This window comes from Bubalus bubalis, chromosome 4 (assembly GCF_019923935.1).
Source record: "Bubalus bubalis isolate 160015118507 breed Murrah chromosome 4, NDDB_SH_1, whole genome shotgun sequence".
NCBI classification, from domain to species: Eukaryota; Metazoa; Chordata; class Mammalia; order Artiodactyla; family Bovidae; genus Bubalus; species Bubalus bubalis.
Genome location: NC_059160.1, coordinates 78,868,702 through 78,894,753, shown reverse-complemented (window position 1 = coordinate 78,894,753; position 26,052 = coordinate 78,868,702). Strand labels below are relative to the sequence as shown.

General features: G+C 38.0%; 1 protein-coding gene across 5 annotated transcripts in view; it reads right to left on the bottom strand.

The window, feature by feature from the left end:
* Nucleotides 1–22,671: 22,671 nt before the first annotated feature.
* The window catches only part of C4H12orf40 (chromosome 4 C12orf40 homolog), an 80,953-nt gene continuing 77,572 nt past the window's right edge, over nt 22,672–26,052 (bottom strand). For 4 of the 5 annotated variants that reach the window (XM_044941633.1, XM_044941635.1, XM_044941634.1 and 1 more), the window contains one exon: nt 22,672–24,086. In XM_044941633.1, the coding sequence (XP_044797568.1) occupies nt 23,631–24,086 (456 nt within the window). In that variant the 3' untranslated portion in view covers nt 22,672–23,630. The remainder of the gene's footprint in view (nt 24,087–26,052) is intronic. The other variant, XM_044941637.1, reaches the window with a different exon arrangement.

The following is a 26,052-nucleotide window of genomic DNA, read 5'->3' as shown; positions in this document are numbered from 1 at the left end:
ATGGAATGTAATAAGAATTCAAATCCAACTTCATGATCAACTAATTTTTGACAGGGGTACAAAGTTAATTCAATAAGGGAAATCTGTCTTTCAAAAATGGCTACTGGATCAATTGAATATCTATCTACATAAAAATAACAGCAACAAACTCTTAAAACATTTTTGTTGTTGTTCAGTCGCTCAGTCATGTCTGACTCTTTGTGACCCCATGGACTGTAGCATGCCAGGCTTCCCTGTCCACCATCTCCTGGAGTTTACTCAAACTCATGTCCATTGAGTCAGTAATACCATCCAACCATCTCATCCTCTGTCACCCCCTTCTCCCCCCGCCTTCAATCTTTCCTAGAATCAGGGTCTTTTCCAATGAGTTGCATCAGGTGGCCAAAGTATTGGAGCTCCAGTTTCAACATCAGTCCTGCCAATGATGGTAAAGAATCTGCCTGTGATGCTGGACACCTGGGTCGAAAAGATCCCCTGGAGAAGTGAATGGCAACCCACTCCAGTAGTCTTGCCTGGAGAATTCCATGGAGAGAGAAGCCTATCAGGCTACAGTTTGTGGGGTGGCAAAGAGTCAGACACAACAGAGACTTTAAATTATACCAAAAAGTTTAGCTGGAAATGAATTATAAATCTAAATGTAAGAACTTAAAATATAAAAGTTCTAGAAAGAAACAGAAAATTTTAGTGACCATGATTTTTCAAAAAGGGTAAATTAGATTTTATTAAAATGTAAAAGCTTTGCTCTCCAAAAGACAGCATCAAGAAAATAAAAGACAATACAGTCTGGGGAAAATAGAGTCAGTGTTGCTAAAACAATTATTTTGAGAAGGTTGCCACATGATATATTAAGGAACATTTTGAGAATGACATACATTTCTTTTTTTTTTTATTCCAGTTTTATTGAGATGTAACTGACATGAAAGTGAAAGTGAAAGTGAAGTCGCTCAGTCGTGTCCGACTCTTTGCGACCCCATGGACGGTAGCCTACCAGGCTCCAGGGTCCATGGGATTTTCCAGGCAAGAATACTGGAGTGGGCTGCCATTTCCTTCTCTAGGGGATCTTCCCAACCCAGGGATCCAACCTGGGTGTCCTGCATTGCAGACAGAAGCTTTACGGTCTGAGCCGCTAGAGCACTGCATATGATATGACTTACAGTCTTCATGAAACAATTATCACGATAAGTTTAGTGAACATCCATCATCTTATATAGATACAAAATTATAGAAAGGAAAAATTTTCCTTGTGATGAAACCTCTTAGAATTTATTCTGTTAACTTTCATATGTAACATACAGCAGTGATAACTATGTTTATCATGTTGTATATTAGATCCCTAGTAGTTTTTAATCTTATAATAGCAAGTTTGTACCATTAAACTGTCTTCATCCAAGTCCTCCTCACCCAACCCCAGCCTCTGATAACCATTAAGCTAATCTCTTTTCTATGAACTTGTTTTTGACACTATGTTAGTTCTTATTATACAACATGCTGCTGTTGCTGCTGCTAAGTCGCTTCAGTCATGTCCGACTCTGTGACCCCATAGACGGAAGCCCACCAGGCTCCCCCATCCCTGGGATTCTCCAGGCAAGAACACTGGAGTGATTTAATATTTCTATATATTTCAAGATGATCATCATAATAAATCAAATTACATTATGTCACTATATAGAGATACTACATACTTATTGACTATATTCTCTATCTTTACATTTTATACATATGACTCATATTTTGCACCTGGAAATTTGTACCTCTTGATCTCCAACACCTGTTTCTCTCCTCTTTGCACCCACTTCCCCTCTGACAATCACAAGTTCTTTGCTGTTTTGTTACACTTGTTCATTTGTTTTTTAGATGCCACACATAAGTGAAATAATACAGTATTTGTCTTTCTCTATTTTCATTTAGCTTAATACTGTCTAGGTCCATTTATGCTGTTGCAAAGGGTGAGATTACATTATTTGTTATGGCTGATAATATTCCACAGTACATACTATGTCTTCTATGTTGATCCATCTATTGATGCGTACCAAGTTTGCTTGTATATCCTGACTAGTGTAAGTAATATCATAAAGGAAAAAGGCCTACATACATCTTTTATAATTATTATTCTCATTTTCTTCAGCTAAATGCCCAGGAGTGGCGTGGTTGGATTACATGGTAGTTCTATTTTTAATTTTTTAAAGAATCCTCATACTATTTTCCAAAGTGGCTGCACAATTTACATTCCCTTTAACAATGCACTAGTGTTCCCTTTTTGACACATTTTTGCCAACTCTTGCTATTTTTCTTTAATAATCATTTTGACATAATTGAGGTGATAACTCATTGTGGTTTTGATTTGCATTTCCAGGATGATTAGTGATATCAAGCATCTTTAAAAAATTATTTTGTTGAAGTATATGTGTTAATTTCTACTGAACATCAAAGGGATTGAGTTATACATACATATATATGTATATATATTCTTTTTTTGTATTCTTTTCTATTACAGTTTATCATAGAATATTGAACTAGTCCCCTGCGCTATACAGTAGGACTTTGTTTTTTATCCATTATCTATATAATAGTTTACATCTGCTAATCCCAAATTCCCAGTCCACCCATTCTGTACCCCACCATCCACTTAGCAACCACAAATCTGTTCTCTATGTCTGCAAATCTGTTTCTGCTTCATAAGTAAGTTAATTTGTGTCATAATTTAGATGCATGTAGCATCTAAGTGATATTATCTGGTAGTTGTCTTCCTTTTTTTGACTTATTTCACTTAGTATGATCATCTCTAGGTCCATTCATGTCACAGCAAATGGCATTATTTCATTCTTTTTATGGCTGAGTAATATCCCATTATATATATGTATATATACATATATATAATTTCTTCTTTATCCATTCATCTGTCTATGGATACTTAGATGGTTTTAATATTTTGGCTATTGTAAATAGTGTTGCAATGAACATTGGGGGTGCATGAATATTTTTAAACTATAATTTTCTTGAGATATATGCCCAGGAGTGGGATTGCTGGGTCATATGGGAACTCTATTTTCACTTTTTTGAAGAATTTCCATACTGTTTTCTATAGTAGCTGCACCAATTTACATTCCCACCAATTTACATTCCTTCCAGTGTAGAAGGGTTCCCTTTTCTCCACATCCTCTCCAATATTTGCATTTGTGAACTTTTTAATGATGGCCATTCTGGTTGTCAAGTATCTTTTAATGTGCATGTTGGCCATCCTTATGTCTTCCTTGAAAAAAATTTCTAATAGACCCTTTGTCCAATTTTAAATTATTTTTTCAAATAACTGGTAGGCAAATGCCAGTTTAAATTGTATTTTCTTATTGAGGTATAAATGATTTACAGTATTAGTTTCAAGTGTACAACATAGCTTATACTGCACTCATAGTTTTTATAAAGTATTGGCTATATTCCATGTTCTATACATATATCCTCCCTTGTAGCTATTGTATACATGATAGTTTGTACCTCTCAATCCCCTATCTCTTCTTGCCTCTCTCTTCTTCCCTCCCCTACTAGCAACCACTAATTTGTTCTCTATATCTAAGAGTCTGTTTCTTTTTTGTTATATTCACTAGTTTTACTTTTTATATCTTACATATAAAATATGTACAGTAATTGTCTTTTTCCTGACTTATTTCACTAAACATAATAGCCTTCAGGCCCATCCATGTTGCAAATGCCAAATTTTCATTCTTTCTTATGGCTGAATAGTATTCCATTGTATTAGGATACACACACACACACACACACACATACAGGATGTCATACACACACACACACATGTGTATGTTCAGTTGCTAAGTTGTGTCTGACTCTTTGCAACCCCATGAACTGCAGCACTCCAGGCTTCCCTGTCCTTCACTACCTCCTGGAGTTTGCTCAGATTCATGTCTATTGAGTCAGTGATGCTATCTACTCATGTCATCTTCTGCCACCCCCTTCTCCTTTTGCCTTCAATCTTTCCCACCATCAGAGTCTTTTCTAATGAGTCGGCTTTTCAAGACACGTGGCCAAAGTATTGGAACTTCAGCTTCAGCATCAGTCCTTCCAATGAATATTCAGGACTGATTTCCTTTAGGATTGACTGGTTTGATTTCCTACCTGTCCAAGGGACTCTCAAGAGTCTTCTCCAGCACCACAGTTCAAAAGCATCAGTTCTTCAGCACTCAGACTTCTTTGTGGTCCAACTCTCACATCCATACACGACTACTGGAAAAACCATAGCTTTGAGTACATGGACCTCTGTTGGCAAAGTGATGCTTTTTAACACACTGTCTAGGTTTGCCATAGCTTTCCTTCCAAGAAGCAAGTGTCTTTTAATTTTGTAGCTGCAATCACCGTCTGCACTGCTTGGAACCCAAGAACATAAAATCTGTCACTTCTTCCACTTGTTCTACTTCTATTTGCCATGAAAGTGATGGGACCAGATGCCATGATCTTAAGTTTTTGAATGCTGAGATATATATGTATCTCACATTCTCTGTATCCATTCATCTGTTGATGGATACTTAAGTTGCTTTCCTATCTTTGTTGTTATAAATAATGATTCTATGAACATTGTGGTGCATGTACTTTTTCAAATTAGTGTTTTCATTTTCTTCACATATATACCCAGGAATGATCATATAGATCATAGGGTAGTTCTGTTTTTAGTTTTTGAGGAACCTCCCTACTATTTTCCCACAGTGACTGCACCAAATATACTGTCCCACCTATAGTATATAAGGGTTCCCTTTTTTCTGCATTCTCTCCAACATTTGTTATTTGTAGACTCTATGATGATAGCCTTTCTGACAGATGTGAGGTGATACTTAATTGTGGCTTTGGTTTGCATTTCTCAGATGATCAGCAATGTCGAGTATGTTTTCACTTGCCTATTGAGTATCTGTTTGTCTTCTTTGCAAAAATGTTTGTTTAGGTCTTCTTCCCATTTTTTTGATATGGTTGTTTATTGATATTGAATTGTATAAACTATTTTTATCTTTTGGATATTAATGACTTGTCATCACATCATCTGCAAACATTACTCTCCATTCCATAGATTGTCCTTTTGTTTTGTTGATGGTTTCCTTTGCTGTTTAAAAACATTTATGTTTGATTAGGTGTCATTTAGTTATGTTTGTTTTTATTTCTTTCGCCATGGAAGACTGATATAAGAAAATATTGTTACAATTTATGTCAGAGAATATTTTGCCTGTGTTCTCTTCTAGGAGTTTTATGGTGTCATGTCTTAGCTTTAGGTCTTTAAGCCACATTGAGCTTACTTATACATAATGGTGTGAGGGAGTTTTCTAATTTCATTGATTGACATGTAGCTTTCCAACTTTATGAGCTGCTGCTGCTGCTGCTGCTAAGTCGCTTCAGTCGTGTCCAACTCTGTGCGACCCCATAGACGGCAGCCCACCAGGCTCCCCCGTCCCTGGGATTCTCCAGGCAAGAACACTGGAGTGGGTTGCCATTTCCTTCTCCAATGCATGAAAGTGAAAAGTGAAAGTGAAGTCGTGCAGTTGTGTCCGACTCTTCACGACCCCATGGACTGCAGCCTACCAGGCTCCTCTGTCCATGGGATTTCCCAGGCAAGAGTACTGGAGTGGGGTGCCATTGCCTTCTCTGAACTTTATGAGCACCACTTGCTAGAGACACTGTTTTTTCCCATCTTATATTCTTGCCTAGTTGATCTAGATTAATTGACTATAGGTGTATGGATTTATTTCTTACGCTCTCTATTCTGCTCCATTGACCCATACATCTGTTTTCATGCCAATACCATGCTACAGTGATTATGGTAGCTTTGTAGTGTTGTCTGAAGACTGTAAGGGTTATGCCTCCAGCTTTGGTCTTTTTCTCAGGATTGCTTTGGCAATTCTGGGTATTTTGTGATTCCATATAAATTTTATTTATTCTAGTTCTTTGAAAAATGTCATGGGTACTTTCACAGGGAGAACATCAAATGTGTAGATTGTTTGGGTAGTATGTTCATTTTAACAGTATTAATGCTTCCAATTCAAAAAAATAGGATATCTTTCCATTTATTTGAATCATCTTCAGTTTTCTTTATCAGTGTTAAATAGTGTTCAGTGTAGAGGTCTTTCACCTCCTTGGTTAAGTTATTCCTAGGTATTTTATTTTATTTATTTATTTTTTTTGAGTGGGATTTTAAATTGAATTATTTTTTACTTTTGTTTGATATTTCATTGTTAGTGAAAAGAAATGGAAGAGATTTCTTTATGTTAATATCTTGAATTGATCTATCACTTCTTATATGGAGACTTTAAGGTTCTCTATATAGAGAATACGGAGAAGGTAATGGCAATCCACTCCAGTACTCTTGCCTGGAAAATCCCATGGACAGAGGAGCCTGCAGTCCATGGGGTCGCTAAGAGTCGGACACGACTGAAGCGACTTAGCAGCAGCAGCAGTATCATATAGAGAATAATGCCCGCCACAAATAGTGACAGACTTACCTCTTCCCTTCCAATTTGGATACATTTATTTCTCTTTCTTGTTTGAATGCTGTTAACTGGACTTCCAATACTATGTTGAATAGAAATGGTAGGAGTGGGCATTCTAATCTTATTCCTGAATTTAGCAATAAGGCTATCATCTTTCCACCACTGAGTATAAATTGACTGTGGTTTGCTGTAAATAGCTTTTCTTACGTTGAACTACGTCATCTCTATACTTTTTTAGTGAGAGTTTTTATCATAAATGGATGTTGAATTTTATCAAATGTGTTTTCTGAGTCCATTGAGATGAGCGTGTTTTTGTTAATGTAGTATGTATCACATTGATTGATTTGTTATGTGAAACCATTCTTGTGACCCTGGAATGAATTCAACTTGGTGATGGTATATGATCTTTTTCCAAGTATTGCTAGATCTGGCTTGCTAATATTTTGTTGAGGACTTTTGCATCTATATTCATCAAAGATATTGGGATATAATTTTTTGGTAGGGTCTTTTTCTGGTTTTGTTATTAGGGTGATGGTGGCTTCATAAAATGAATTTGAGACTGTTTTCTCCTCTTCGGGTTGTTTTTTTGTTTTTGTTTTTGTTTTTGTTTTTTTTGGAACTGTTTGAGCAAAACAGGTATAAATTATTTGCATGCTTGGTATAACTCCCTAGCTTCATTCACTTCTATTAGCTTCATTGATCTTTTCCAATTTTAGTCTGCATTTTGTTTATTTCTGCTCTGATATTTATGATTTCTTTCCCTCTACTAATTTTAGGTTTCCTTTGTTCTTTTTCTAGTCCCTCTGGGTATATGGTTAGGTTTTCTATTTGAGATTTTTCTGTTTCTTGAGGTAGGCTTGTATTACTGTTTATAAACTTCCCTCTTAAAACCACTTCGCTGGTGTCCCATAGATTTTGGACCACTGTGTTTTCATTTTCATATGCCTTCAATATTCTTTTATTGCTTCTTTCATTTCTTCAGTGATCCATTGGTATAGTATAGCTTTAATGTGTTTATGTTTTTGCAGACTTTTTCTTGTAGTTGATTTCTAGTCTTATAGTTTTGTGGGTAGAAAAGTTGCTTGATATTGTCTCAATTTTCTTAAATTTAGTGAGACTTGTTCTGTGGCCTATCATGTAATATATCCTGGAGAATTCTCAATGTCCACATGAAAAGAATGTGTAATCTGCTGATTTTGGATGGAATGTTCTATATATAAATATATGAAATTCACCTGGTCTTAATGTACCATTTAAGACCAGTGTTTCCTCGATTTTCTGTCTGATGATCTGTCCATTGATGTAAGTGAGGCTTAAAGCCCCCTATTATTATCAAGAAACACGTGGAGTAACAAGCAAATTTGGCCTTGGAGTAGAGAATGTGGCTGGGCAAAAGTTAATAGAGTTTTGCCAAGAGAATGCACTGGTCATAGCAAACACCCCCTTCCAACAACACAAGAGATGACTTCACACATGGATATCACCAGATGGCCAACACCAAAATCAGATTGATTATATTCTTTGCAGCCAAAGATGGAGAAACTCTATACAATCAGCAAAAACAAGACCGGGAGCTGACTGTTGCTCAGTTCATGAATTCCTTATTGCCAAATTCACTCTTAAATTGAAGAAAGTGGGGAAAACCACTAGACCATTCAAACACGACCTAAATCAAATTCCTTATGATTGTACAGTGGAAGTGAGAAATAGATATAAGGGACTAGATCTGATAGAGTGCCTGATGAACTATGGATGGAGGTTCATGACATTGTACAGGAGACAGGGTAAAGACCATCCCCAAGAAAAAGAAATGCAAAAAAAGCAAAATGGCTATCTGAGGAGGCCTTACAAATAGCTGTGAAAAGAGGAGAAGTGAAAAGCAAAGGAAAAAGGAAAGATATACCCACTTGAATTCAGAATCCAAAGAATAGCAAGGAGAGATAATAAAAACTTCTTCAATGACCAATGCAAAAAAATAGAGGAAAACAATAAAATGAAAAGACTAGAGATCTCTTCAAGAAAATTAGAGATACCAAAGGAACATTTCATGCCAAGATGGGCACAATAAAGGACAGAAATGGTATGGACCTAACAGAAGCAGAAAATATTAAGAAGAGTTGGCAAGAATACACAGAAGAACTGTACAAAAAAGATCTCTAAGATGCAGATAATCACGATGGTGTGATCACTCACCTACAACCAGACATCCTGGAATGTGAAGTCAAGTGGGCCTTAGGAAGCATCACTATGAACAAAGCTAGTGGACGTGATGGAATTCCAGTGGAGCTATTTCAAATCCTATAAGACGATGCTGTGAAAGTGCTGCACTCCATATGTCAGCAAAGTTGGAAAACTAAGCAGTGGCCATAGGACTGGAAAAGGTCAGTTTTCATTCCAGTCCCAAAGAAAGGCAATGCCAAAGAATGCTCAAACTAGCACACAACTGCACTCATCTCACATGCTAGCAAAGTAATGCTCAAAATTCTCCAAGCCAGGCTTCAGCAATATGTGAACCGTGAACTTCCAGATGTTCAAGCTGGTTTTAGAAAAGGCAGAGGAACCAGAGATCAAATTGCCAACATCTGCTGGATCCTCAAAAAAGCAAGAGAGTTCCAGAGAAACATCTATTTCTGCATTATTGACTATGCCAAAGCCTTTGACGGTGTGGATTACAATAAACCGTGGAAAATTCTTAAAGAGATGGGAATACCAGACCACCTGACCTGCCTCTTGAGAAACCTATATGCAGGTCAGGAAGAAACAGTTAGAACTCGTCATGGAACAACAGACTGGTTCCAAATAGGAAATGGAGTGCATCAAGGCTGTATACTGTCACACTGCTTATTTAACTTATATGCAGAGTACATCATGAGAAACGCTGGGCTGGAAGAAGCACAAGCTGTAATCAAGATTGCTGGGAGAAATATCAATAACCTCAGATATGCAGATGACACCACCCTTATGGCAGAAAGTGAAGAAGAACTAAAGAGCCTCTTGATGAAAGTGAAAGAGGAGAGTGAAAAAGTTGGCTTAAAGCCCAACTTTCAGAAAACTAAAATCATAGCATCTGGTCCCTCACTTCACGGCAAATACATGGGGAAACAGTGGCTGACTTTATTTTGGGGGGTTCCAAAATCAGTGCAGTTGGTGACTGCAGCCCTGATATTAAACGATGCTTAAGAATGGGAGAAGATAATAGCAAATGAAGCAACTGACAAACAACTAATCTCGAGAATATACAAGCAACTCCTACAGCTCAACTCCAGAAAAATAAATGACCCAATCAAAAAATGGGCCAAAGAACTAAATAGACATTTCTCCAAAGAAGACATACAGATGGCTAACAAACACATGAAAAGATGCTCAACATCACTCATTATCAGAGAAATGCAAATCAAAACCACTATGAGGTGCCATTTCACACCAGTCAGAATGGCTGCGATCCAAAAGTCTACAAGTAATAAATGCTGGAGAGGGTGTGGAGAAAAGGGAACCCTCTTACACTGTTGGTGGGAATGCAAACTAGTACAGCCACTATGGAGAACAGTGTGGAGATTCCTTAAAAAACTGGAAATAGAACTGCCTTATGACCCAGCAATCCCACTGCTGGGCATACACACTGAGGAAACCAGAAGGGAAACAGACATGTGTACCCCAGTGTTCATCGCAGCACTGTTTATAATAGCCAGGACATGGAAGCAACCTAGATGTCCATCAGCAGATGAATGGATAAGCAAGCTGTGGTACATATACACAATGGAGTATTACTCAGCCATTAAAAAGAATACATTTGAATCAGTTCTAATGAGGTGGATGAAACTGGAGCCTATTATACAGAGTGAAGTAAGCCAGAAAGAAAAACACCAATACAGTATACTAACGCATATATATGGAATTTAGAAAGATGGTAACAATAACCCTGTGTACGAGACAGCAAAAGAGACACTGATGTATAGAACAGTCTTATGGACTCTGTGAGAGAGGGAGAGGGTGGGAAGATTTGGGAGAATGGCATTGAAACATGTAAAATATCATGTATGCAACGAGTTTCCAGTCCAGGTTCGATGCACGATACTGGATGCTTGGGGCTGGTGCACTGGGACGACCCAGAGGGATGGAATGGGGAGGGAGGAGGGATGAGGGTTCAGGACGGGGAACACATGTATACCTGTGGCGGATTCATTTTGATATTTGGCAAAACTAATACAATTATGTAAAGTTTAAAAATAAAATAAAATTAAAAATAAATAAATAAAAGACGCTTACTCCTTGGAAGAAAAGCTATGACCAACCTAGACAGCATATTAAAAAGCAGAGACATTACTTTGTCAACAAAGGTCCGTCTAGTCAAGGCTATGGTTTTGCCAGTAGTCATGTATGGATGCGAGAGTTGGACCATAAAGAAAGCTGAATGCCGGAGAATTGATGCTTTTGAACTGTTGTGTTGGAGAAGACTCTTGCGAGTCCATTGGACTGCAAGGAGATCCAACCAGTCCATCCTAAAGGAGATCAGTCCTGGGTGTTCATTGGAAGGACTGATGTTGAAGCTGAAACTCTAATATTTTGGTCACCTGAATCGAAAAGCTGACTCATTGGAAAAGACCCTGATTTTGTGAAAGATTGAGGGGAGGAGGAGAACGGGACGAGAGAGGATGAGATGGGTGGATGGCATCACTGACTCAATGGACATGAGTTTGGGTGAACTCTGGAAGTTGGTGATGGACAGGGAGGCCTGGCGTGCTGCAGTTCATGGGGTCGCAAAGAGTTGGACACGACTGAGCGACTGAACTGAAGTGTTTGTCTTATATATTGAGGTGGTCCTATGTTGGGTACATATATATTTGCTATAGTTATATCTTCTTATTGGATTGATTCCTTTATCATTATGCAATATCCTTCTTTGTTGCTTCCTATAGTCTTTGTTTCAAAGTCTATTTTATCTGATATAAGTATTGATACACCAGCTTTCTTTTGAGTTCAATTTACATGAAATATCTTTTTCCATTCTTTCAATTTCAGTCTGTGTGTAGCTTTAGATCTAATGTCAGTCTCTTATAAGCAGATATATATGAGTCTTATTTTTGTATCCATTCAGTCCATCTATATCTTTGGATTACAGCATACTGTCCATGTAAATTTATAATAATTGATACGTACGTACATATGGCCATCTTATTAATTGTTTTGGGGATGTTTTGGGAATAGTTTTTTGTTCTTTTGCCACTTCTTTAATGATTAGATTATCTTAGTGTGGTAACTGGATTCCTTTATTCTTTGTGTGTGTTTATATATTACAGATTTTTTTGTGATGTCACATATAATTAAATTGATTATCTCTCAAATTCAAATGGATTTTAACAAACTTGTATTCTATCCTCCCACAACGTTTATTGTTTTTAACATCAAATTTAACTTTTTTTTAATGTATGTGTGTTAGTCACTGAGTCATGTCTGACTCTTCGCGACCCCACAGACTGTAGCCCGCCAGGCTTCTCTGTCCATGGAATTCTCTAGACAAGAATACTGGAGTGGATTGCTATTCCCTTCTCCAGAGGAACTTCCCAACCCAGGGACTGAACCCTGGTCTCCTGCCTCACAGGCAGATTCTTTACCATTTGAGCTACAGGAAAGTCTTTCTTATGTATACCTTAACTAAATATTGTGGATATATATTTGTTTAACCGCTTTCATCTTTTAACCTTCTTACTAACTTATATGGGCTTCCCCAGTGGCTCAACGGTAAAGAATCCGCCTGTAATGCTGGAGCCACTGGAGACGTGGGTTTGTTCCTTGGGTTGGGAAGATGATATACTGGAGGAGGGCATGGGAACCCACTTCAAGTATTCTTGCCTGGAGAATCCCATGGACAGAGGAGCTTAGTGAGCTATAGTCCATAGAGTTGGACACACTGAAGCAACTTAGCACACATGCACACACTAGCTAATATGTGGTTGATTTACACCTTTTATACCTATTACCTTTACCAATGAGATTTTGTTTTTTTGTAATTTTCCTGTTTCTAGTTATGGCATTTTTCTTTTCTTCTTTATATATATATATAATTAAATTATAATTTTTAAGTAGATTATTATAATTAAAATCATATATATTATATATATAATTTTTTATTATATATATAATTGACTTACAATGTTTCAGGTTCACAGTAGGTGATTCAGTTATACATATAAACATACATTATTTTTCAGATTATTTTCCATTATAGGTTATTACAAAATATTGACTTTAGTTCGGTGTTAAAAGGTAAATCTTTGATGCTTGTTGTCTATTTTTTAATTAGAAATCTAGCATTCTATTCATACCAAGTCAAAGAAGTGAAATCAAAATTTCATATATTTTTTAGTTTTGCAAAAATTCATAAGCTTTCTAAAATATATACAGTATGCATATTTATATATATATGTATACAAAAGCTTTTCCAAATGCTTGATAAAGGCTTGAGAAAAAACATTAAAAAAAAGAAGAGATGGAGAAATTGGAAAACATAAACTGAATGAAATGAAAGAACTGAATATGAAAAATAGAAAAAGTGAAACAAACTAGATAAAAGATCATCATAGAGTCCAGTTGTTTTTAAACATGACTGCTCACCAGAAACCTATCAGGAGCTCTGAGGAAAAAAAAAAACAATACCTGAGCATTTTTATTTTTTAAAAGCTTCAAAGATAATTCTGATATGCATCTGGATTTTAGAAAATGATTATAGGGTTTTCTCTTAAATCCTAGTTTTGGTGATACAGAGTTGTATTATTTTTCTGTTGACCAATCATTATACAATGGTATTAAGTGAGTAAGAGCTACATAATCATGGAGAAGGCAATGGCACCCCACTCCAGTACTCTTGCCTGGAAAATCCCATGGATGGAGGAGCCTGGTGGGATGCAGTCCATGGGGTCGCTAAGAGTCGGACAAGACTCAGCGACTTCACTTTCACTTTTCACTTTCCTACATTGGAGAAGGCAATGGCAACCCACTCCAGTGTTCTTTCCTGGAGAATCCCAGGGACGGGGGAGCCTCGTGGGCTGCCGTCTATGGGGTCGCACAGAGTCGGACACGACTGAAGCGACTTAGCAGCAGCAGCTACGTAATCAAGGGCTTCGCTGGTGGCTCAGAGGGTAAAGCGTCTGCCTGCAAAGCAGGAGACCAAGGTTCGATCCCTGGGTCAGGAAGATCCCCTGGAGAAGGCAATGGCAACCCACTCCAGTATTCTTGCCTGAAGAATCCCACGGACAGAGGAGCCTGGCGGATTATAGTCCACGGGGTCGCAAAGAGTCACACACGACTGAGTGACTTCATTTTCTTTCTTTCACTAGCTACATAATTACAAGAGTAAAAGACGTTCATCAGTTTTCACAATCAATATCCAGACAAAAATAAAATATAATTACAATTGAAGCCATAATGGGAACATGATTAATAATATAAAATAATTACATACAATTTAGGGGGTCAAGTATCCCCTCCAGTGTTCTTGCCTGGAGAATCCCAGGGACAGCAGAGCCTGGTGGGTGGCCGTCTATGGGGTCTCACAGAGTTGGACACAACTGAAGCAACTTAGCAGCAGCAGCAGCAGGGGGTCAAGTAGAGTGATGTGGTAAGTGGAAGTGCATACATGCACATGGTCTCATCCACCCAGTCAGTCTATGTCTTTTGGTTGGTGCAGTTAATCCTTTTACTTTTAAGGTTATTATTGATATGTATAATCTGATTACCGTTTTCTTAATTGTTTTGGGTTTATTTTCTGTAGGTCTTTTTTTCTGTTGTGTTTCCTGCCTAGAGAAGTTCCTTTAGCATTCATTGGTGGTGCTACATTGTGTTAGCTTAGCTTGTCTGGCAAGCTTTTGATTTCTCCATCAAATCCAAATGAGAGTCTTGCTGGGTAGTGTATTCTTGGTAGTAGGCTCTTCCCTTTCATCACTTCAAATATATCACTTTTGATATAGCCATTTATAAAGCCATTCTCTTCTGGCTTGTAGAGTTTCTGTTGAGAAATCAGCTGATACCCTGATGAGAGTTCCCTTGTATGTTATGTCATTTTTCCCTTTTCACTTTCAATGTTTTTGTCTTTTAGCTTTGTCAGTTTGACAGCATTCATTGTAAAGCTGTTCTTCCTAGACTTTATTGACTATTGTCTTTCCCATGTTAAGGAAGCTTACAGCTATTGTCTCTTCAAATATTTTCTCAGATCCTTCTCTCTTGTTCTGGGAACCCTATAATGCAAATATTGGTGCATTTAATGTTGTCCCAGAGAATCCCAGGGACGGGGGAGCCTGGTGGGCTGCCGTCTATAGGGTCGCACAGAGTCGGACACGTTTGAAGTGACTTAGCAGCAACAGCAGCAGCAGAGGTCTCATAGGCTGTCTTCATTTCCTTTCATTCTTTTTTCTATATTCTCTTCTGAGGCAGTGATTTCAATGATTCTGTCCTCCAGATCATTTATCTGTTCTTCTGCCTCAGTTATTCTGCTATTGATTCCTTCTATTCAGGCTTCCCTGGTAGCTCAGCTGGTAAAGAATCTACCTCCAATGCAGGAGACCCTGGTTTAATTCCTGGGTTGGGAAGATCCCCTGGAGAAGGGATCGGCTACACACTCCAGTATTCTTGGGCTTCCCTGGTGGCTCAGATGGTGAAGAACCTGCCTGCAATGTGGGTAGAACTGGGTTCAATCCCTGGGTTGGGAAGATAAGATCTCTTGGAGGAGGACATGGCAACCCCTCCAGTATTTTGCCTGGAGATCTCAGTAAGAGAAGAGCCTGACTGGCTACAGTTCGTGGGGTCACAAAGAGTCCAACATGACTGAGCAACTAAGCACAGCTCAGCACAGTGTATTATTCATCTTTGTTCTTTTTTTCTTTTAGGTCTTTAGTATTTCTTATATCTTCTCCAATAATTTTCTGAGATCCTAGATTATCTTCACTATCATTATTCTGAATTCTTTTTTTCTGGAAGGTTGCCTATCTCCACTTCATTTAGTTATTTTTCTGAGGTTTTATCTTGTACCTTCATCTGAGACATAACTTTCTGTTTTTTCATTCTGATTAACTTTCTGTAATGTGGTCTTTGTTTTAGCTGCTGTGGGACTGTTGGTCTTCTTGCTTCTTCTGTCTGCTCTCTGGTGAATAAGGCTAAGAGGCTGTGTAAGCTTCCTGATGGGAGGGCCTGGCAGTGGGAAAAACTGGTTCTTGTTCTGGTGGGCAGGGCCTTGCTCAGTAAAGCTTTAATCCAATTCTCTGCTGATGGGAGGGGTTGGGCTCCCTCCCTGGTAGTTGTTTGGCCTGAGGCATCCCAGCCCTGGGGTCTACAGTCTGTCTGGTAGGGTTAATGGCAACCTCCAAGAGAGCCAAGGGGTACCTTCCCAGATGTGCTGTCAGGGCCCTTATCCCTGGTGAACCCCTGCCAACCCACACCTCCACGACACCCTCCAACACTAGCAGGTAGCTTTGGTTCAGTCCCCTGTGGAGTTACTATTCCTTTCCTCTGGGTGTTAGTGTGCAAAGATTTTGTGTGTGCCCTCTAAGACTAGAGTCTATGTTTCCCCTACTCATTTGAAAGTGCTATAATCAAATCCACTGGACTTCATGGTCAGATTCCCTGGGGATTCCCAGTCTCTTTGTCGGATCCCCAGGCTAGGAAGCCTGACTTGGGGTTCAGAACCTTCACAGCAGTTGGAAAACTTCTTTGGCATTATTTTTCTACAGCTTGTGGGTTGCCCACCTGGTGGGTATGCAATTTTATTTTATCATGATTGTAGCCCCTACCATCTCACTGTGGCTTCTTCTTTGTCTTTGGACATAGGATTTTTTTTTTTTTTTTTTTTTTTTTTTGCGAGTTCTAGTGTTAATGGTTGTTCAACAGCTAGTTGAGATTTTAGCGCTCTCCCAGGAGGAGATGAGTGCACATCCTTCTACTCTGCCATCTCAAACCAGAAGCTATGGCTTTTTCTTTTTCACTTAGAGAAGTCCCTTTAACATTTGTTGTAAAACTGGTTTGGTGGTGCTGAACTCTTTTAGCTTTTACTTGTCTATAAAACTTATTTTGGTGGACAATGAGTTTGAATGAAATCTGAATGAAAGCCTTGGTGTGTGTGTGTTGTAGCTTGGTTGTAGCTTTCTGCCTTTCATGTCATTAAATATATAGTGCCACTCCCTTCTCACCTGCACAACCTCTGCTTAAAAGTCAGCAGATAACCTTATGGGAATTTCCTTTTATGCAACTTATTGCTTTTCCCTTGCTGCTTTTTAGTACTCTCTCTTTTTTGTAATATTTATTTGGCTGAGTCAAGTCCCAGTTGTGGCACTCTGGATCTTCATTGCATCATGTGGGGTCTTTCATTGTGGTGCTAGTTGTGGCATGTGGGTGGGTTTAGTTGCCCTGTGGCATATGGGATCCTAGCTCCCCAACCAGGGATCAAACCCATATCCTCTGACCTGCAAAGCAGACTCTCAACCATTGGACCACCAGGGACGTCCCACTCCCTCTTTAATTTCTGACATTTTAACTACAATGTGTCTTGGTCTGTTACTCTTTTGGTTGATCTTTTTTGAGACACAATTCTTTCTTAATCTGGATGTTTGCTTCCTCTTCCATCTTAGAGACATTTCCATCTTTTATGTCTTCAAATATATTCTCTGCCTCTACTTTGTGTTTTCTTCTGGGACCCTTCCCCTATAATGTGAATGATAGTAAACTATCCTCATTTCTTTGTTTTTATTCATTCTTTTTTTCGGGTCAGCTTCAGTCATTTCCACTGTTCTGTCTTCTAGCTCACTGATCTCTTTCTCTGTATCATTTAATCCAATATTGATTCCTTCTAGTGTATTTTAAAATTGCAGTTATTGTTCTCTTCATCTCTGGTTCTTCTTTGCATTTTCTCTTTGTTGAAGACTTCCAACTATTCTTCCAATATTCTCCTGAGCTTTTGTACATCTTTACAGTCATTACTTTGAACTGTTTATTGGGTAGATTATTTATCCCCACTATACTTAGTTTCTCCTCTGGGGTTTTATTTTACTTTTGGAGGGGGAGGCAGGGGACTTATTCCTCTGTCACCTTATTTTTTTTTTTCCAATGTATTTGGTAGGTTGGTTACATTTGTCAATTGTGGAGAAGTGACATTTTGCAGGAGATAGCCTATGCTTCCCAGCAGTGCACTCCCATCTGGTATCCAGAGCTATATGCTCTAGGGGTGTCCCCTATGTGGGCTGTATGTGTCCTATTGTTGTGGGCTGACTACTATCAACCATCTAGAACTGGTGGCTGGCTCCCAGTCCATATAGTGGCCAGAATCTACCTTGTGCAGAGTCTGCTTGCCACTGGCAAGTGGGGCCAGGTCATGAGGTGGCTGGCTCTGGAGCCTAAGGTGGTCCCAGGGCAAGCACTGGCCTATTGGTAGATGGGTGGGTAGCTAGGTAGCTAGGCTCTGGAGGTGGGTGGCTGTGAGCCTGGGGTTCCTGAATCTAGTATCAATCTGCTAGTAGGTAGGACTGGTTCCTGACATGGCTTACTTCAAAGTCCAGGGAATCCTAAAGCTGGTGTCAGTCCACTTGTAAGTGGGCCTGAATCCTGGTATGGATTTTGAGTGGTCCAATGTGTCTTGGAGCTAGTGTCAATTTGCTGGTAGGCAGGCCAGGGCCCAGGAGGTCCTGAAGGTTGTGCTGGCCTTTTGGCAGGTGGACCCAAGACCCAGATCCAGGGGAGCATCATGTGACTTTCTCACTGACTGATGTTCAATTGCACCCACAAGAAACACGAGGTGAATGTACAAAACTACCCATTTAAACTGAGTCGCATATGTATACACAAAATGAACATACATCCACCAAAAAACCCAGCAGTTGCCTCAATTCACTGTATTATATTTTAAGTTGTCACGTTTGTGGATATCTATATAAATAAATATAGATATCAACATTCAAAACCTATTTAAGTATCTTGATTCAAAAAAGTCAAGCAGTACATGTCAAAGCTGTCATCGCTCAGTCACAGCCAACTCTTTGCGACCCCAAGGACTGCAGCATGCCAGGCTTTCCTGTCTTTCACCATCTTCCAGAGCTTGCTCAAACTCATGTCCATTGAGTTGGTGATGCCATCCAACCATCTCATCCTCTTTAGTCCCCTTCTCCTCCTGCCTTCAATCCTTCCCAGCATCAGGGTCTCTTCTAATGAGTCAGTTCTTTGCATCAGGTGCCAAAGTACTGGAGCTTCAGCATCAGTCCTTCCAATGAATACTCAGGGTTGATTTCCTTTAGGAATGACTGGTTTGATCTCCATGCAGTTCAAGGGACTCTCAAGAGTCTTCTCCAACACCACAGTTCAAAAGCATCAATTCTTTGGCACTCAGCCTTCTTTATGGTTCAACTTTCACATCCATATATAACTACTGGAAAAAACACAACTTTGACTATATGGACCTTTGTCGGCAAAGTGATGTCTCTGCTTTTTAATATGCTGTCTAGGATGGTCATAGCTTTTCTTCCAAGGAGCAAGTGTCTTTTAATTTCATGGCTGCAGTCACTGCAGTGATTTTGAAAATGAAAAGCCCAAGAAAATGAAGTCTGTCACTGTTCCCATTTTGTCCCATCTATTTGGCATGAAGTGATGGGAATGGATGCTATAAACTTAGTTTTTTGAATGTTAAATTTTAAGCCACCTTTTTCACTCTCCTCTTTCACCTTCATCAAGAAGCTCTTTAGTTCTTCTTCACTTTCTGCCATAAGGGTGATGTCATCTGCATATCTGAGGTTATTGTGATCTCTCCCGGCAATCTTGATTCCAGCTGTGCTTCAGATAGCCCCACAGGCATTTCACATGATGTAGTCTGCATATATGTTAAATTTATATTAAAGAGAATTTTAATACTACTACTAAGGTAATTTTAAAGAAATGAGAGAAAGTGATATCTCCTTAGCAACAAGCATAAGGGAATATACATCATAGACCATCAGAGACAGCACTGAAAAAAAGAAATAAAGTGATTCACTGGGACAACTTCAAGTGCTACAAAGTTAATAAAAAGAGGGCCTAAAATAATAGAAGCAGTGGGAAAACTGAGCATATATGTTAAAGACCACACAGTGAAAAAAATTAGAAACTTTCTCCTCCAAAATAAAGCACTACTCTTTATATTCAAAAAGCTTAAATAAAAATTGCCACAGCCTGTAAGTTTGGGTCCTTCATGCTAGTATGGGCTGGTTTGCTGTTGTTTTGTCACTATGATGTGTCAGTCTTTTGTGACCCAATGGACTGTAAGCCACCAGGTTCTCTGTCCACGGGATTTCCCAGACAAGAGTATGGGAGTGGGGTTGCCATTTCCTTCTCCAGGGTTCTTCCCGACAAGGGATTCAACCCATGTCTCCTGCATTTCAGGCAAATTTTTTACCACTGAGCCCTGGTATCAAATAGTGCTAGTTCTGTAGGGCTAGAAACACAATTCTAGAGTGACTGTTTTTTTCCTATCAGGATTTGGATGGTATTTTTACACTGTCTTTTGGCATTCATTATTGCTTTTTAAATAACAGTATTGTCTTCCTTCTAAGAAGCCCGTCTTTTTCTCTCCAATTGCTTTCAAAATCATCTGTGTCTTTGAGACTTCACCATTTCACTATGCTGAGTCTAGGCATGGGTTGCATATTATTTATACTACTTGGAAATTGTTGGCATTCTTAAATTTGTGGATTAGTATCATTGATGAATTTTGAAAAATTCTCAGTCATTATCTCTTCAGATTGTGCCTCTATCCCATTTCTCTCCTCTACTACTGATACTTCAATTAAACAGATGTTGCAGTGTCTCATTATATCCTTGTTCAACTTTCTTTCACGTTTTCTATTTTTCTCTTCTGCATTTGGATAACTTATGAATATTTCATTTCACTAATTCTCTCTTCACTTGTCTATATGCTTCTAGTCCCATTTACTGAGTTTTCAGTAGGTGGCAGAAATTAAAAACTAGTACAAGAGAACTGTAAAACCAGAAAACTAGCAATGTTAACATTTAAATGACACCAACAAAGACAATTCACTTAGTCATTTGTTATGGTCCCTTTATATAACCTGTCAGTGTGGATTACCTCCTCTTCCCTGGTGGCTCAGACAGTAAAGAATCCTCTGGCAAAGCAGGGGATCTGGGTTTGACCCCTGGGTTGGGAAGATCCTTTGCAGAAGGGAACAGCTACTCACTCCAGTATTCTGGCATGGAGAATTCCATGAACAGAGGAGCCTGGCATGCTACAATCAGTCCATGGGGTTGCAAAAGTTGGCCATGACTGAGTGCCTTTCACTTTTCTTTTTCACGGATTACCTCAGAAGCAAAGCATAAGCCAAGAATTTAAGTGCATGTAGTATGCTTGGGGTATGATCTCAAAAAACACTGTTATGGAATTGAAGATGTGAGAAAGGAAAGGAAGTATGCTAATAAAGGGCTTACTATTAATATCAAGTAAGTTACAATTAAAAGCAACTGAAGCTTAATACTTCTGAGGAGCTCTGGAAGAACAGTATTTCTACAACTTCAGAATGTATAAACATCACCTATTTTTTTCATTAAATTATTTCACCAAGAGAAAATCTAAACTAGTATTGTCTTTTGAGAAGTATGTTAAAATGTATTGTTATATATGTCTTTTTAATTATATAAATCTGTACTTACTTTCCTATCCAAATATATTTATCTCCCTAAAGAGTTAGTAACTGCAATGTTACGGAACAGATCATAAAACTTCAGGGGTTCCAAAAGCACCCTCATATTTGATAGTTTGCTGGTAGGACTCAGAACTCACTGAAAGCTGTTACATTCACAGTTACAGTTTATTATAGGGAAAGGAGATATTAAAACCAGCCCAGGTAAAAAGCACATAGGACAGAGTCTAAGAAAGTAATACAGAGCTTCCAGTCTTCTACAAGTCATGCTGCTGTTGCTAAGTCACTTCAGTGTTAATTTCCTGGTATCAATATGTGACAATACAAAGTACTGCCAACTGCGGATGCTCACATGAGCCTTGGTGTCCAGAGTCTTTCTTTGGCTCCAGCACAGTGGCATGACTGCCCACAGGGCTGACTTCAGTGTGATCTTAAATCATACTATCTGGCTTGGCTCAAGGTCCCCAGGCAAACAAAGTTACTTCTATCAGGCATAACACTCCATGAGCTTAGAGATTACCTTACAAACCCAAAGGTAAAAAATCCAGATCTCTTATGAGGCAAGTTTAAATCCTTTACTATACTGCATCTTACTTCCCTTTTACTGTGTGTAGTCATTACCCTATATTCTTATTTACTTCACTAAGCTTAACTGCCACATTATGATATTGATAAAAATGTAATTAAGCATGGACTTTTGTAATGAATGTGCTTTTAATAACTGGTAGACTTTCAATTGTATTGGAAAAAAATCAATTTGTTTGATATTTGAAACCAATCTGATTCAAAGCTCAATCTTACTCTAATATCACAAGCATAGTCTTCTTTTCCATATATAGGTCTTCTTTACTATAATGTATCATATTTTGCAAAATAATGCTCAGGATAATCAATCCACTATGGAATACCTTTTATTGAATATCAGGATAATCAATATCCTGACCTTTTGAAAACTATCAATGTACATCAGATAATTATATTCCCCTTGCATGAGAGGATTACTATCCTTAAAATTACTTAGGAGTTTATTGTGTTCTCTGAGGCCAGAAAAAGAACTTCCTAAAACTAGCTAAAACCCTGAAGACTGCTACTCTTTAAATATTAGTGTTTCTAAATTATTATGTTTCAGATCACCTCTGCAAAACAAACTGTGGAGTGATATGTATAGGTATACATGTATACCTATTCACTTTAACAGAAATCCCTATTTTATTTTTTCTAGTTAGATATCAGAATGCCCCTTGCTGGTCACTTTGTAACTTACAGATATCCATTTTCTAAAGTGACTAGTGTCAACATTTAAAACCTTGACAACAAAAATAAGTGTTATGTTGGAAACAAAGCCAATACTTTACAAATGAGAGATTCTAATGTAGTGTTTATGACAATCTTATGTAATATTAAAATTAGTAAACATAAATAACTTTTACAAAAGTGTTGAAACATTTTTTTTACTCTTGAAGAGAAAAAACATTCCTTTGAATTAATATAAGCACCAACAAAAAATTTTTCTCCAAATTAGAAAAATATTTTATCTAAAAATTAATGCCAGAATTTTTAACAAGAGTATAATGTTTAAGATAAGTAGCTAAGTAAATCTTATAATTAGGCTATAAAACATATTTAATATTATTTAGTATTATTTTCTGTCTTAAATTCTTGGAAGAGAATATTTTTGCAAAAGATACAACTGCACTAAATTTTAAAATAAATGTAACCAAGAATTGTCAACTAAAAAATACAGTCACAACCTGAAAGTAGACACTTATTTTATTTGGTGGGAATGTTTAGGACTCTGGCCTTGGAGACAGCATCTCAGTAGCTCTGAAAAAAGTGGTCCAAGAGGGCAAGAGGGGAAGTCAGGCTATATACAAGTGCAACAGAGAGAGCAGGCAGTTTGAACATCAAAGATCAGTATCAAGTTAAGGAATTTAACATTCTATGTATGGGAAGATGCAAGTCTCTGGAATCACTGATTTCATTCCTTTCATATGCGCCTCAGCTACTTGGGGCCAATCCTGTTTCCTTGTTCATTTTGCTTCTTGCATTCCCCCAGCTCCTCAGCAATCACCACAGGGAGTGGCAGCATCCATTGGATCCCAGTTTTGGGAGCCTTCATTTACATTTGGAGGTCAGAAAATGCTGATGACTGTGACATTTCTTGTTTATTAACATGGCAGGAGATATTTTCATTTCACAGAAGTAATAGTTAAACATTTTTAATCCATAAACAGCAGCATTTCATAATAAATAATCAGCTGAAGAATAACAGTAAATTTACATATATATTATTTTCTAAAAAATTTTAAGACATACTAAACTATTAAAAATACCTATGGGAAATTAAAGCATAAATCAGTACTACTAAAAAATAAATACATCTTCTGAATACTTTCATCTAGTTGCTTAGCTACAAAAATATTCTCATTCTTTATTATATTAGTGAAATTCTAAACATTAAAACAAATGCAAAATCTCAGGTTAAGGTTTTAGAATATTAGTTGTTTCTAAGTATTTCCTGCCCTCCAGTGGTATCTGCCTTAACATTTTCATTGTACCTTTCAACATTACAAAAAGAAGACACATCATTTCTACATTTACATTTTGAAATTATATCACATTGTATGGCAGCATCTAATTTTTCCTCCATTATAAGTTCACTCTCCGTTTGTACCCATGCATCACACTTTGCAACCTGTAGAATGCAATTATTACTGGTTTTGCTTTGCAATATGTGTGCTGAATTACACTGAGACTCTGGAAACTGATGTATATTATTATTCACTGAGAACTGGTTAAAACTCTCATTTTGCTTATGAAATTTGGCATTGCTATTAATAACCTTATCACATGGAAATTTTTCCATGTTTTCTAAATAAAAATTATTTGCTGTTTCTTTGGTTTTGATGGATCTCCTATTTGAATCTTCAGTTTGATCTTCATCTTCAGATAGCTAAAATAAATTAATAATTTTGCTGTAAATGATGCTTACATTAAAAAAACAAATTATTCAATCACTTCAAAGCAGACATTCTTAAAATTCACATTATAGAAACTTTCAAAAAAATAAAAGACTTTGATAGGTGGCAAATCAACCTAGATTTTTTTTAAATCAAGGTTATAGATTTCAAAATAGCATGACATAATATTAAGAATCCTTATATTAAAGGGCTTCCCTGGTAGCTCAGCTGGTAAAGAATCTGACTGCAATGTAGGAGACCTGGGTTCGATTCTTGGGTTGGGAAGATCCCCTGGAGAAGGGATAGGCTACCCACTCTAGTATTCTTGGGCTTCCCTGGAGTCTCAGATGGTAAAGAATCTGCCTGCAATGTGGGAGACCTGGGTTCAATCAGGTGGGAAAATCAGGTGGCAGAATCAAGACCTGGGTTCAATCAATGTGGGAAAAGGGATAGACTACCCACTCTAGTATTCTTGGGCTTCTGTGATAGCTCAGCTGGTAAAGAATCCACCTGCAATGTGGGAGACCTGGGTTCAATTCCTGGCTTGGGAAGATTCCCTGGAGAAGGGAACACTACCCACTCCAGTATACTGGCCTGGAGTCCATGGGGTTGCAAAGAGTTGGACACAACTGAACAACTTTCACTTTTTCACCTATATTAAAGATGGAAAAGCATTAAAAAGAGAAGACTTTTGCCTCTTATTAGTCCCCATAATCATAGGTGACATTATCCTACCTTTTCACAGAGATGAAATGATATAGAACATATACACTTCAACTACTTTAAGAGTAGAGTAGAAGTATAACTTTGAATTAAAAAGCTAACACATACAATTTAGTATTCACTCCTTGACTTTTTAAGTCAAAAAATATCTATATTGTATCTTTCATGGACTCAGTCTCAAGAAGACTTATAAAGAATAGCATCAGCTAACAGAAAATCAAATATACAAAAGAAAAGTTAAATAGTAATAAATATAACAATCACTATATAAAAAGTCAAATGTTAAGAATTTTTAATAGGCCTAGATTTCAATTTAGTAACTTTAATTTTTCAACTTCAAGAAAAATTTATCTTAATTACTAAACAAAATACTCTTTTTAATAAAAAAATCCTATATAAAATATTATTTTAGCTAAAAAAGCAAAGTTAACATTAAAAAACCTAAAATGAAATATAAGCCTTAGCTGATTGGCACTAAAATAGGAAAAGTAAGTGCAATAAGTAGTATTAAAACTGACAGGGCACAAATTAGAGAAAATAAAGATCAATACACTTATTCAAGAAATAAATACTGAGTTAGCATCTGCAATGTGAGTGAAGCAGACATGATTGCTGCCCTCTACATCACACACATCAACAGAAGAATGTTGGATCCCATCAAAAAAAGATACCCCACATCCAGGGGCAAAGGAGAAGTCACAGCAAGATCGTAGGAGGGGCAAAATCACATTTAGAATCATACCCCATACCCACCAGAGATGTCAGAGGGCTCAAACAAACTTTGTGCACACCAGGACCCAGAGACACCACAGAGACTGAGCCAAAACTGTGTTTGAGTGTCTCCTGCAGAGGTCAGCAGTAGACTGTTGGAGGTGCAGGGGCTCTGGGTGCAGCAGACCTGGGTATGGCATAAGCCCTCTTGGAGGAGGTCGCCATTAACCCCACCACAGATCCACCAGAACTTACAGAGGACTGGGAAACACAGTCTTGGAGGGCACAAACAAAAGTTTGTGCACACCAGGACCCAGGAGAAAGGAGCAGTGACCCCACAAGAGACTGACCCAGACTTGGCCGTGAGTGTCCAGGAGCCTCCAGCGGAGGCAGGGGTCAGCAGTGGCCTAGCTGCAGGGTTGGAGGCACTGAGTGCAGCAGTCCCTGCATGGGACCTTTTGAAGGAGGTCTCCATAATCTTCATTACCTTCACCATAGTTTGGCCTCAGGTCAAGCAATAGGGAA